This window comes from Falco biarmicus, chromosome 7, assembly GCF_023638135.1.
Source record: "Falco biarmicus isolate bFalBia1 chromosome 7, bFalBia1.pri, whole genome shotgun sequence".
In the NCBI taxonomy this organism is placed as follows: domain Eukaryota; kingdom Metazoa; phylum Chordata; class Aves; order Falconiformes; family Falconidae; genus Falco; species Falco biarmicus.
Genome location: NC_079294.1, coordinates 66,643,353 through 66,657,295, shown reverse-complemented (window position 1 = coordinate 66,657,295; position 13,943 = coordinate 66,643,353). Strand labels below are relative to the sequence as shown.

The following is a 13,943-nucleotide window of genomic DNA, read 5'->3' as shown; positions in this document are numbered from 1 at the left end:
CGCTCTCTAAAAATTATTTAGTTTTGCTTCCTCACAGCTATACTATTGAAACCCTTTACGAGACGAGCAATATCCAGATAGCCAAGGGACAGATCTCCAAGTCAAGCTGCTTGAGACAGGCATAGCTTGGAAGGCACATTCCAATAACCCATGTCCTGCAGCTGGGCACTCTTGAGGTTTAAAAACTAAACACTAGATGAAGCTGAATCTAAATTTCTATTATCCCATGCAGATGCTGTAAGTCAGGTAGTAACAGACAAGAACCTAAAAATCACACAGAATCGCAGCCGAACAGGACATAGACATGTAAGTACGCGCAGCCTGGCTTTAGGCTTACACACGCCAGTGAGAAGGGCAGCTCTCGCTGTTCCAGCCAACAAGATGCTACTCCAGTTTGCAACCCAGTATTTTAAACTCATGGTGAATGCAGGCTGCTGGCTCCAAGCAAGCATGCATCCAAAGAACCAAGGAACCTGCTGTTACACTTTATGCGTATAAAATGTAATCTGCAGTGGCTTTAAAATAAAAGGAGTGTACATTTCATTGCAGATCTACTTTAATCTGCTGTATTACAGAGCAAGATACGTGAAGTTTCTCAAGACACAAAATGGACAATCAAACTGAAATGACTCTCACCAACTCAGCACTAGATATCAGAGCATTTCAATAATTATCAAAACAGGCTGTATTTTTTTGGAGGGGTGGGAGGAATTGTCAACTGATTGCTTGTAAATTTGGCCCCAACTACAGAATCTCTATCGGCACTCCTTCACAGAGTGTTTTGCAAATACTTTCCAAAAATATTCTCCTCATTAGGCCATAAAGCAAGGAGCAGGACTGCAAGCTGGCCATCCAAATCAATTTGTTCTTTCACACTAGATTAACGCTGAGTAACCACCACCTTCAGTGGAGTTACAATGGTGTAAGTCAGAAATAAGGACAGAATTTAATACAATACTTCCATTAACTCTTAGTGACTTGTGACAGAACAGACTATCTTCTATTACATCTGGAGAGCACCAAGACTGCAAATAAACTATTTTTGCAAGTCAGAACAGAAGAGTTATGGCCAATTTTGTGGTCTTTAACAAAGACTAAATGCCCTTTGCTATATCTCAGTTGTTTACAGTCTTACATATTCTTTTAAAAGCATTTACCCTTACATAACCTACTGCCTGCAAGCTTGCTTTTCATTCACCTTTCCCAGACCTTTTAGGAGTATTTCACGGATGCTGAGGGGTCTGCAAAACACTGTGGCAGATCAAGTCAAAGTCTGGGAAATACTCACTTTCTGTAGCACCCACCACTCTCAAACACACTTGCTGTAAGACTACACAAACTCCACTCTACAGAAAAACCTGGCAAGTTTAGAGAAGGCATAGAAATGCTTTCAGACCCTTTACAAGCACCCTCTGTAGATGTGTCAAACATCATTCTTGCAAATGTGAAGACGAGCCTTAACAGCACTGAAAACTTACCTAGGACCTCACAACAGCAGTCAGCAGCACTAGAGATCCCAGATGTGGAGGAAACAGCTGGAGTTCCAACTTCTTCACTAGACAGCTGGAGATTTCCCAATAAAAGTCATCGCAGCTTTCAATCCCAACTTTTTTGCTGTTCCAGCTGCACGTTGTGGATGCCTGGGGAATGCGCTGGCTAAGGAACTCCCGGTAGCATGGTTTCATAAAGCAATGTATATATCTGGTTTGTTTCTTATTGTCATGGGATTAAATCACATGTTGAGCTTTACTTTGGCTAATAACCTAAGTCAAGAAGTAGAACCATACAGGAGAGATTTAACACACCCATGATATAGCAAACGAGCAAACTTTAGCTTTTCAATACTATTTCAGTTTCAAAGAACAGTATAAAGCCTCTGAGGTGGTGGTAGCCCCAACCAAAGCAGAAGGGAGAGACCAGAGCAAAGAGAATTTAAATGCTTCAGTCCAGGCTGTTTGCAGAAAGACATGGCAGCGCATGTTCTTTGCTTGTTTTTATCAGCTCCATTACTTTTGCTTTCAAAGGTACAAAAGTTTTGTTATACACTACAGTAAAAAAAAAAAAAAAAAAGTGTTTTGCTATATGAAATAACTATACTTCCTTATCGTACACTTATACCAATATATGGAAAGATTGTATATTCTAAACACTTCATTTGCCGACAGCTTGTAAATCATGTTTTTTTTAAGTAGTAACATTAGTCAGTAATAGTTTTAAACTTAACAAGTGAACACTCAAACAGGAAATACGATACATAAATGGGAACAAAGTCTTTAACACAGCATTCAGTAAATACACCAGTCAAAGCCTGGCCAGTCTGTTAGTAACCACCATCAACAGTTCTCAACACAACCGTTGCTTGTACAGTGTACACACTCCCCGTGATGTTTGTATAGCTTGCTACTGAGCAATGGAAAACAATCTCTTTTCTTTTCCTACTACCCTTTAGCAGTAAGGCCTTTAAATCTAGTCTCCTTCCCCCCCAGATTTTTAGGGTCCAAAACCTTACTGCAACTTCTGGATGTTGCATTACTGTCATGACTGAAGCCAAATGCTTCCAGTTCCCATTTGTGTGCCAGGATAATTCATATACATCTCCCTCACTCAACTTTTTTTACTAGTAGTAAATGGACACCAAAGAGATTCAGCTGCACAACGTGACCTCTATTTGGCCCATTTTTGTATCTTAGTACATGAACTTGAGGAGGAAAGGCGAAACTTCCAGAAAATCTGAAGTGGCTGCACTGGAATCTGAGCAGGGAAAACCCAGCTACTCATAGCCAAAGACCAGTTTGTTCTCCCTTCTGAAGCCCAGCTCTAAAGTGAGTTTTATGCTCATACTTACTGGTAAGAATCACATTAATATTCATGAGACATCTGAACTCCTGTCTGTGGGGCCAAATGTGAGTACCAAATGCATTACCAGAGTCACATGCACTGGAGACGGGAAAAGGAGTAGATGAGACAGCCAAACATTGAGAGATAATGTGTAAAGTGGTATTACGTTGTTAAAACATTAATTAGAAATAAACAGAACATAAACAAAAAATGGTTTAACCAGGTTTAACTTTTTTCTTTTTTTAAAATTCGAATTGACCCAAAGCAAAAACTTACATTGCAAAGGAAGAACAAAATACATTATGATATTGGTAACACAGCATTGCATGGAAGCTAGACTTGTGGGCAGGCTGCAAGTTGCTCTTGTCACAATGTCACTGGGGTCTCTTGTCAGATTTAACTGAGAAACTTAGGATCCAGTTTTTTCATCTAGCCCAGGTCCACCCTGGTAAACATTCTACATATTCGCTTTTGCCTCTGGGTATTTATCTGACGAGTTTCTCTGGATACGTTCTCCTACAATTGCCAACTAGAGCCAGAAAACTGAATTTTCCACACTATCCTGAGGAAGCCAAAGTTATTCCAAGCGTGAGTGATAGTGAATTAAAAAAGAAAACCAACCAACCAAACACAAAACAAACAAAAAAAACACTCAAGAGCTTTTCAAACTAACAAGTATTGTCTATAATGTAAATAGTTTAGAAATATGGTAATTAAATAATCTAAAAAAAACACTCTTACTCTGCTGTACATTTATAAACATAAATATTTACAAAACCTTTGTTTTGTTTTAAAGGATGAGGTTTGCAGTTTGTTAATGAACAGAGTCTTTTGCTCATATTGATTCTTTGGTGTATTTGCCAATTTAAGGTTTATTAAAAGTGTTCAACCGTGAATTTTAAGGTAACAGAACTAGGCTACACAACAAGCGTATATTATGCACTTCTCCTTCCACATTCTAGACCAAATGAAAAAACAAAGTTCAGTTTGTTCTTCAAAGTATTTCAGATAATAAAAAGAGACCAAATTCCCAGTACTGAAATTTGGATAGGATTATTAATGAATAATCACACTTCACTTGCACTCGAGCACATGTATAGCTTAAGATAGTGAAGGGGACTATCAGTAGGTTCAGACACACACATGTGCTGTGGCGCTTTGCAGAATCAAGGTCAGGGAAACCAGCCACAAGAGATGGCTTAGCAATGTAAGACAAGGTGAGGGCTTCCCTCCACCTTGGGGAAGGGAGAGGAGCTAGGATAAAAACTGATTTAAAAGAAAGGCTTTTTACTGGCCTGAAATGTATGTGTGTTCCCTTTAGATGTCAGTTACTTAAAAGAAATAACCAAAAAACAAACCTCAAACAATAAATAATGGAATTACACATTTCTTCATTAAATAGCATTCTTGTTACCAACAAAGTCTTCCATAATTTTCTTCAGTCACAGCAACAGACAGAACAAATAATTTGCCCTTAATATAGATTGCAACTAAAATAGACTCTAGATTACCTTAGAAAATATTACTGTAAAAATTCAGTGGAGAAGGACATTGGTTTAGACCAACTTACAAATGTAGTGAACAATATTTTTTAAAAAAAAAAAAAAAAAAAAGCAATTTTAGGGTTCTGATCTCACATCATAAAACTGAAGATTCATGCTTAAAACCTGCGAGTCAATGCTTAACATCTGTCCTGTCTCAGTACTGGAGAGCTTAAAGATTGTAACGGCTGGGGTTTTTTGTTTCGATAGGAGCCGGCAGACACCATCACACACACGAGCTCACACGCACACCCCACCCACGCTCTCAGCTTGTCGCTGCTACAATGCCACCCCCATCACATACAACCTGGAGGAAGCACTCTGTAAAGCTCTGCTGCCTAGAGCTGAGCACCACACGCGCTGTGTGGCGTTAAGGCTGGACGTACTTGCTCGCTCATGCTGCTGAGACACGAACTTTTTGGTCGCTGCTCAAGCAGGCTGGACTTGAACCCATACAAGTTGGAGATAAAAAGGTTCAGCATCCCATTACCAATCTTCTGAGCCATGAATCTCCAAAATCACTTACTGTTTGGAAACCTGATGCAATGCCAGGGACAATAGAGAAAGACAATTCTCCTTGCTTGCCATAATTGCGGAACGTCCATTAGCAGTGATAAGGTTCATGCTCAAGGAACTGCAGTCTAGGGTTATAAGATATTAAAAGAAACTAGCACATTAAATAATATAATATTAAAAGGAACTAGCACATTAAATAATATATCGGCTTCACCTTGCTTTTCATATTTTTAATATTAAATGTTTTGAAAGTGACAGTGTTAAACTTAAAAGCTACCACCGTTCCTTTCATCTCCCCACTTCCATTGGTATAATTGGTACAAAAGCACTCCTGATATTAGAGGCTCTTTTGGAGCCAGTAGGATGGCAAAACAAAAGTAGAGCACGCTGGCAAGAACCTTATGACGACTCTGTAATCTCTTGAAAATAAAGAGAGTGAAACAACTGCACATTTTGGCCCAATTTTTTTTTTTGATAGCAAGAACTTTTTCTTTTTATGATAAGAAACAAAACTCTTTCACAAATCTTTTGGATATCTAGTATGAAAAACACATCCAGTAGCCAAATTTCTTTTAGTTGCTGCTTTCAGATTAATTGCAAAATTTAAACTTCCAATATGAATGCGGCTTTTCTTGTTAGTGCACATATAAAATGCATCTTAATAACTTATGTGCACTTCCCACTCTCTAACCTGAAACTGAATTTCAGAGCAATCAACAACAAGAACAAAAAAAACCATCACTGCTTTTTAAACAAAAGGGTTTGACCAATTCCTTTTCTTATTTTTAAGTGGACATGATTTGGCTGAGAACCCGTACATAAAATTTTAACTGAAAGTGAAAAAAAGCAGGTTATACATTCATGAAATTCAGGGAGTAATAACGAACAGCAACTGCTGCATCACTTTGTAATGTCATGTCAACACTACAGCAGGGCAGCAGTTCCTATTCTCACAAATAATGCACCGAGACTAAATGAGGAATAGTGTGCGTAGGGGAATCACACATGAAGGTAAAATACATTAGAAAGATTATTGCACAGGAGGCACTGTATGAGAAACAGAATACATTGGCTTAAAAAAAAAAAAACCAAACACCTCCAGATTTGTTTACTCTTTAGTTAATGTAAAAAAATTCAGCGGCTATGCCTCTTTGTAGTGTACTGCCACTGTTAAAAATAGACTTACAAACAGCCACCCATTATAACAGGGAATGTCAGGAAAGAAGAGGGCCTGAATTTTATGGGCATCCCAACTATAACACTTAGAAGAATAATATGAAAAGAGCCAACGCATAGACCCTCAAATTGAATAGGGTAACTGCATTTTTCTTTAATTTCCAAATCATACTCGTACAGTACCCTACCACACATTGATTATCAACTCTTCCCTTTATCCTGCAAAAACATAGACCCTGGCAGAGACAAGAGTCCCAGCAGATAACAGGGCTCTAGAGGTCTTTCTATCAGTATCCTTTTGCAGGACCAGTGCCTTGATTTCCAAATTTTATTTTCTTGAATAATCGCTCAGCATGCCAATTCAAACCAACCACTTCCCTCGAGAGGCTACCTTCCATCTTCACTGCAAGTCTGCACACTTAATGTGAAAACAAACAAACAAAAAGCCAACAGCAATTTTTAAAATGTAATATTGTATAGAAAGCTTGGACCTTATAAACTTGGACCAAGAAACCAAAAATTAAGACCTTCTAGCGTGTGGTATAAAAAACCCAAGGAAGTGTATACCTGCCTTCTGACTTCACAGAAAAATCAGAATTTGCATAGGATATACTTTGTGCAAGGCAACAAGCCTCTTCAGTATCTGGAATATAACTAATCTTGCTCAGAGTTCTTCTCTTCATGGATATCAGATATCATCAAATTTGTGTTTTAAGTAGTCTTTCATGACCTTGGCAATGGGTAGTTCATCAAGTAGTTTTAGGTTTTGAAGGCCTATACATTGACGGATTTTAATTCGGCATAGATCTTGCAAGTTTCTGGGCTGTCCTGAAAAGACAAAAGGAACACATAAAAGTAAAATGATCACATTTTAAACATACATTAAGAGATCATTTACTCAGTAAAATCACAGGTGTTTACTATTTTCTAAGAGGCAGAGGGAAGGGAACAGTACAACAGAAAAAGGGAAGTCAGTATTTTTCTAATGAACAATTCAATGAATTCAAGGGATGAATCCTAAAAATATTTTTCCATGCACATAATTTTGCTGATGCCAGTGTAAAGTGACATTATCCATGTGAGGATTCCCATGAGGTGGCAACACATGCTTAAGCATTGTAGAACAGCATAACTCCTCCATTTAACTTTTTGTGGGTTTTTTTTTTTTTCTTCCTATCCTTGTAACAGCTGGGGGAAAAAAACCCTCAGTCTTGCTTTTCTTCAAACATTAAGACAAAAACTTATGTTCAACTGTAACAGGACTAGGCGTTTCCTTAGAGAGTGAAGCTTTATAAGAGTAATACAAGGATCACGTGGCAGAGTTAGAGGTTGCTTTTTCTTTTCTAATGAAAAGATGAGGCCTTTAGATGCTTTGGATGCAGACACCACCTTGTCAAACAGAAAGAGATGAAAATACAAGTTAACCACTGTCCACAGAGGAAAAGTTTTACTGGTATCACACAAACTACAGAATTTCTAGCAAGGATTTTTTCCAAAGTAATCGGTTCCATTTCATTTTTAACAGGAAACTATTCAACCACCTTGAAAAACGGTCCCCCACGCAACATAACGCAAGAAAGGTTAACCTAGCCTTGCCTCTGAACATACCCAGCAGAGGATCCCAAGGAAGAAAGAAAGAGAAAAAGAGCAGAACAACAGACATTGAGAAATCCTGTCCCGATATACCCTGATCACACACAGATCTATGTCTTTAATAGCTGCGAATGGCTTGCCCTTTGTAAATCTGTCTAATGTTTTTTGAACCCATTCATATTTTCAGAACCCAAAACATCCTGTGGCAACAAGTTTCACAATATAATTAGGCGTTGGCTGGAAAACTACAAAGTACTTTTATTTATTTTAGATCTGCTTCCTGATTGCTTTGTTGGGTGCTTACCATTCTTTAAGTCACAAAAAAATAAACCAATCCAAGTAATTGTTCTCATGTCAGTCATGATTTTACATACCTTTATATTAATCTCCATCCTCCACTCACGCTCAGTACCTCTTTCCAAAGCTGAAGATTCTATTTAATAATCTCCCACCATGGGAACCACTCCAAATCTCGGACCAAAGCAGCTGCCTGCCTTTGTGCTTTTTCCTCATTCAGTTACACCTTTTTTAAAAATTATCCCAATAACACACTGAAGCTGGGCTAGTCAGTATCTTGATCATTGACTCAGCTGTGTCATGGCCAAAAAAAAAAAAAAAAAAAGAGGAGAGAGAGAGAGAAAAAGAAAAGAGGCTTCCACTGTTATGGCACCCAATGGCTGTCGAAGTCAAAATACTCGGCACCACGAACAATGTAGGTGCTTATGCTGGCATCAAGATAATCTGTTGCCAACAGAGCAACTTACTGCAGTCATTATTATCTGTATAATCTTTAATGGTAAAAGACGGTGCTTGTTTTTGCAAAGAAAGGCATGGCAATTTTATTGAGCTGACTGCTTGACTCAATCGTTTCTTTAAAAAGCAGTTCAAAACAACAAAAGCGACTTTAAATTTCCAATTAGCTGCCTGACATTTCCAGAGCTGCCACCAATTCAGCAGGACATTTTTGAATGAGGAAATGGCTTCCATAGGGGGCTCAACGTGGGCGGGCTTTACAGTGGACAGTAGGATGCTGTCAGCTCACCGGGCACAAACCTGTTCATGGGAGACAGGAGAGTTTTTCTCGCCCAAGCTGGCCCCAGAGCCCGTCCCTTCTTCCACCCTCCTGCTAGTTCAGCAACAAACCTTCTATCAGCTAAATAGACATTGACATTATGAGTTTATTAGACTTTCCTGGTAAGCACAGAGTAAAGAGATTATGAAACTATTTCCTGTTTTCTACTTTGGGCATTCTGTACATGGTTTCAGTTACCCTTTACAGCAAGTTCCTCCTTTTTTCCCCCTGCGTGGGCTTTTCTATAGAAATGGGCTGACAGACAGGTATACACTGGGATTTATCTTAAGCACCAAAATTATCCGAGGTAAGCTAGCAGAAGTAATGCATGAAAATAGTCTCGGTCTGTTTTTAAAGAAATTAGATTTGAAATTAAAGAACATGAAACTTTGAGTTTCCTTCACAGAAGTTTAAAATACTTTTATTATACTTACCACCACAGTACCTAAACGTCAATTTATTTTTAACTATATCCTTTAGCCATGCTTAGAATACAGATCATTAGTTACTTTGTCCACTGGTGGTTTCTTCTTAGCATTTTATTATTTTTTTTTCAACCTGAAGGAATGAATTTATACAACTCTAACAGCTGAATGCTCAAGCTTCTGGGGAAAAAAAGTTACTTTTGGTAAGAAACCAAGCAGAGGAATCTTTACGGTGATAAAGAAATAGTTCTAATGCTTTAAATGTGAATGTAAGTAAGGTTCAGAAAGGATGCACCTTGTTACCTGCAAATAACAGAGTTAGAGGGCAATAGAGATGTGTATTTTCTGTAGTAGAGCACACAATAATACAGCTATGAGACACTGATTTCTGGTTTCAGAAATGAATGCCTTTTAATTAACATCCTATGGGTTTTTTGAGAACAAAATGGAACAGACAACTTAAAATACCCAGAAGAAATTGGTCATCAGTTAATTCAGAAAGACCCGATTATCAAATATATGACATTTTCCCCTGATAAGCCTAAAAATATTTCCTGAGAATGTGTTAACAATGGACATTTCCAGTGTTAAGCACCAGTTGCTACATCTAGTGGCTGTTAGTGTCTTAGGTCACGCCTCGCAAATTCCAGGGTTATTAATGCATTTGTGATTTATTAGAAACGGTGTCTAGAACACTTACTCATTCTTGGTTGCATCTGAATGAAAGAGAAAAAAAATAAAGGATTACAGACCAATGTCAGTGAACCTTGGTTTGGCAAATGAAAAATGTTATCAGTAATTCAACAAAGTAAGGCAAGTTCAGTGATGAATAAAGTTCTGCTTAAAAACGATTTGGAAGTAGCAGCTTTGGTTATATCCTGCATCACAAGTTTGGAAAGTTATTTAGGCAAATAAGCAAGAAAGGAAGGGAATTAAAAAATTAAGAAACAAAAAAACCCCACAAACAGAAAAGGTAAGATTGACCTAATTACCATTCTCATGCAAAACAGTGACATAAAACTACTGATCAACATTAAAAAACCCAACACATCCCTGACCCAGCCGCAGAGGGACACCTTGCCGATAGCAGTGCTGCTATGCTGGAGCAGCCGGGTTATTGTCAGGCTGCTACACAACCTCAATTACCGTCAAGGCAGCAAACACCTGCCGCTGTTGTAGAGCTGAAGGTTTGCTAATGTGTTCACCAGAACAAGTTAGATACTTCAGTCGGCTTGTTTTGCACACCTTATAGTGATAATCAAATAAATTAGAAGTATTAATTACAGGAGAGAGGGAAAAAAAAAAAAAAAAGAGATGTGTAGCTCATCTTTTGTCTTGAACAGCTTGTGCTACGTGCTGCCACAGAAAGCAGAAATCCCCACCAAAGCACTTCTGTATAGTTTCCTAAGCATGACAGAAAAGTTACTTCCAAACAGAAGAAATGTAAAACACAGGGTTATAAAATTGAGGAATTGCTTTTTTGATTTTTGTTTCTTTCTAGAGGCAGCAGACTTCAGTGCATATAAAATCTAAACATCTAACTCAGTTCTTCAACTGCTAACAAAGAAAGTTCCTGAGCTTCCGCCTCCTCCTCGAATAATTAATCATTATTTTACTTAAATAATGAAATACACCTTTTAAATTATTATTAATAGATTGACCTTCTTCAGTAAAGCAAGGGGGGCTAAAAAGAGCATGTTTTCACAGCAAGGAATTCCAATTAATCATGAATTTCCACTCAATAGCCCATTCCTTTCCTTTTTGCAGTTTCGAGATATTTCTGCTATTCTATCTGGGAGTTTCCTATCCTAGAAACAGACAAAACTTGCATTTAGGGTTTATTACCTATACAAAAGACTGTAGATCAGCATTACAGCTGCTCCACAACTTACACATTTAGACCTCCGCCTGTTCATTTTTCCTATGCAGCCCATGCTCCCCAAGAAATAAAACGCTAATTCACCGAATAGGTGTATTTGTAAGGATCATTTAGGTGTAGCATTAGACCTAGTACCTCTGACAACACTGATTTTTAGAGACATTCACCCAGTTTCAAACAAAAGTGTTGTAATGGTGAGAAGGGGGAATCCCTACCAGTTTCCTCCTCTGAAGGTACACGGGCCCCCGTGCAAAGCAAAAATCATGAACTGACCTGTTCTGTTACCCAAGAGAAAACTTAGGAGTAACTGAAATGAATATGCTTGTTTGCTACAAGAACTTTCTCTCTGATGTATTGTGCTGCCTACTAAAAAAAAATTAACCAAACCAAAAAACTTTAAAAGCAAACAATCAGTGTCATTGGTTTGAAGTGCATACATAGTTTCTGAAGAAGTTAAAAACCAAAAAAAACAACATCAGTTACATTTCAGAAGCTGCCCACAGTTTTCGCTGCAATATTAATGCATTTCTCTAGAAAAAGAGCTTACAGTGTTACTTCTCAAACTGAGCCTCTGCCTCCCCTGGGAATTGTGAAAGGCTGAAAACAGTAGCAAGAAACCATTCGGTAGTTTCTTTTTAGTGACAAAGGAAACTTAAAAATTAAGAGTTTTGTAAAACATTAATTAAAAAAAAGTTGAAACCAGGCTGATACATGGTTGGCAGCAACTCAGTTCCTCTAGAGTATCAGAATAAGTATTTATATCCAGAGCTAACTATTAAATCCATCCCTTATTTCACAATTGTGAAGGAACTCGGCTACTACCAGCAACAAAATTTAATCACAATTTTGTTGGCTTCAGGGTGTGTGTGTGCGGAAAATTAAACACTGAACTTATCAACTGAAAACTCACATCCACCAGCCGAGAAACTCACTGATGAGGATGCACAAACAGGATCATGCTGAAAGGATGCCATTACCTAGTAAATGGCTGTTGCTGAGCTGAACGGGAATTCAGCTGTTCATTGCAATAGCAGTAGGTCTAACAGTTTAGTAAATGCGTGGTCTTGCACTCTGTAAAAAAACAGCAGCAGAATAACTAGAGAGGATATCTGGTTTTCCAGCATTCAAAATGCCAGAAAAAGCTAGTTGCAAGAATCTATAGGTCTGATATATTAATATAAGACATGAATTTAGAGAGAAAGAAAATTACAGAGCGTTCACTGAGAAAGTGAACAAACTCCTTGAACCAGTATCTAGCTCAACAGGACAAAAACCAGTTTAAAATTATTTTTAACTGGATATCATACAAGTTAATTTAAAAGTTCTAGTTTAATTTTGTGTTCAGTATACCTCTGTTAGAATACTTGAGCTTGAAGTATGTTCTCACTGCTCTTTGAAAAATAATTCTCCACAATGGGTTTTAGATGTTTATTAAATTTCAGTATATCTGGCACAGAAAATATGTACCAAGGAGGAGTGTACTTTGGACTGAAAATTTATATATAGAAAAGCAGAGTGCCAGTAAAGCTCAATGTTAAATATAACAGGTGTATTTTGCAATGAAATTAAAATTCAAATATGCTTGCATAAGATATTTTTAAAAAAATATTTTGTAACATTTCTATGAATGCAGTCTTACTGAAATTGCTATGGAAATTCAACTAAGAATTTCAATACCATAATATTTATCTATTTTTAGGAGACAGTAAGTGTTCTGAACATAAAGACAGGCTTAAGATGCATTTTTACACTATTTTTACATTATAACAGAGTACAACATAGGTGTGCAAATGGGAGTGGGGGATGGCTGCACCTTACATACCACATATAAAAATATGTATTTAAAAATACTGCTTTTTACATAGGCCTCTTCAAAAAACTCTTCCAAAGTATACAACTGTATATAGCTATACAAAAATTATTCAACTGCTCAATATAAACCATCAACTACACTGAGTCAGTAGCTACATTTTTCAGTATCACACTAGGCAATTCTGAGTTGAGAGTTAAACAATTATTTGAAAGGTACCTTCCCTCTTTCTAGACAAAAAAAAATAATTGGCTATGTCTTTATAATGATATCAAAAACTATACTGTCTTTAACAAACAGGTACCTGCAGTCTGCAGAAAGTAATCGTAATTCAGATTATATTTGTTTATCACTGATCCAGCTAAACTGAAAACCATAAAATAACCCTCTTACCCTAGTTCCCTGCGTAACTCTTGATGAGAAAGCAGAACACATTCATTAGTGCAAGATTGCCAGCAGCACCCAAGGAAGCAAGCAGTCAAAGCAGGCAACTCCAGGAAAGTTCTGCTGTGTTATAACAAACATGAAGATAACCATTTCCTTTGCAATTATCCACATAATAAAATATGTGGAAGTCCACTTAATTCACTATGGCACTTCTGTATTAAGAAAAAGTTTAAACTATACAGAGACTCTTTTCAAAAAGTTCTTCCAGTAAATAATAATAAAAAATCCCAGTGAAATGTTACTTTTATTTAGCAAAGGGATAGAGACAGAGAATGTATAAGGATTTCCTTAATGGGACTTTTGTCTTAAGTTTTTCTGCACATTTACAGTGCTATATGAATCTAACCAAAAACCTATACTCTCTAGTCAAAACCAAATATCTGCCCTTTTGAAAATGAAAAGAAGGAATGCAGATGGAATATTTGTAGTTTAATTCATTCGGTGACCTTTAGATCTTGTTCCAGACCTGAAATTAGTTCTTTGATACCTGTTAACCATACTTGCCATGTTACACTATGGCCACATCCACTTACTCAGCTATTTGCCCCGACACAGACAAGCCATTTGCATAGCCAGTCATAGACGCTTGTGCTATGTTATCTGAACAGCGATTAAATTAAGTGACAGCTACGGGGAGAGGAAAGGG

General features: G+C 37.5%; 1 protein-coding gene across 5 annotated transcripts in view; it reads right to left on the bottom strand.

Moving 5' to 3' along the window:
• Positions 1–4,435: 4,435 nt before the first annotated feature.
• ASB7 (ankyrin repeat and SOCS box containing 7) overlaps positions 4,436–13,943 on the bottom strand; it is a 30,432-nt gene continuing 20,924 nt past the window's right edge. For 3 of the 5 annotated variants that reach the window (XM_056346765.1, XM_056346764.1, XM_056346766.1), the window contains one exon: positions 4,436–6,899. In XM_056346765.1, coding sequence (XP_056202740.1) covers positions 6,760–6,899 — 140 coding nt within the window. In that variant the 3' untranslated portion in view covers positions 4,436–6,759. Of the gene's footprint in view, positions 6,900–8,717; positions 8,818–13,943 lie in introns of all 5 variants that reach the window. The other 2 variants (XM_056346767.1, XR_008823095.1) reach the window with 2 other exon arrangements.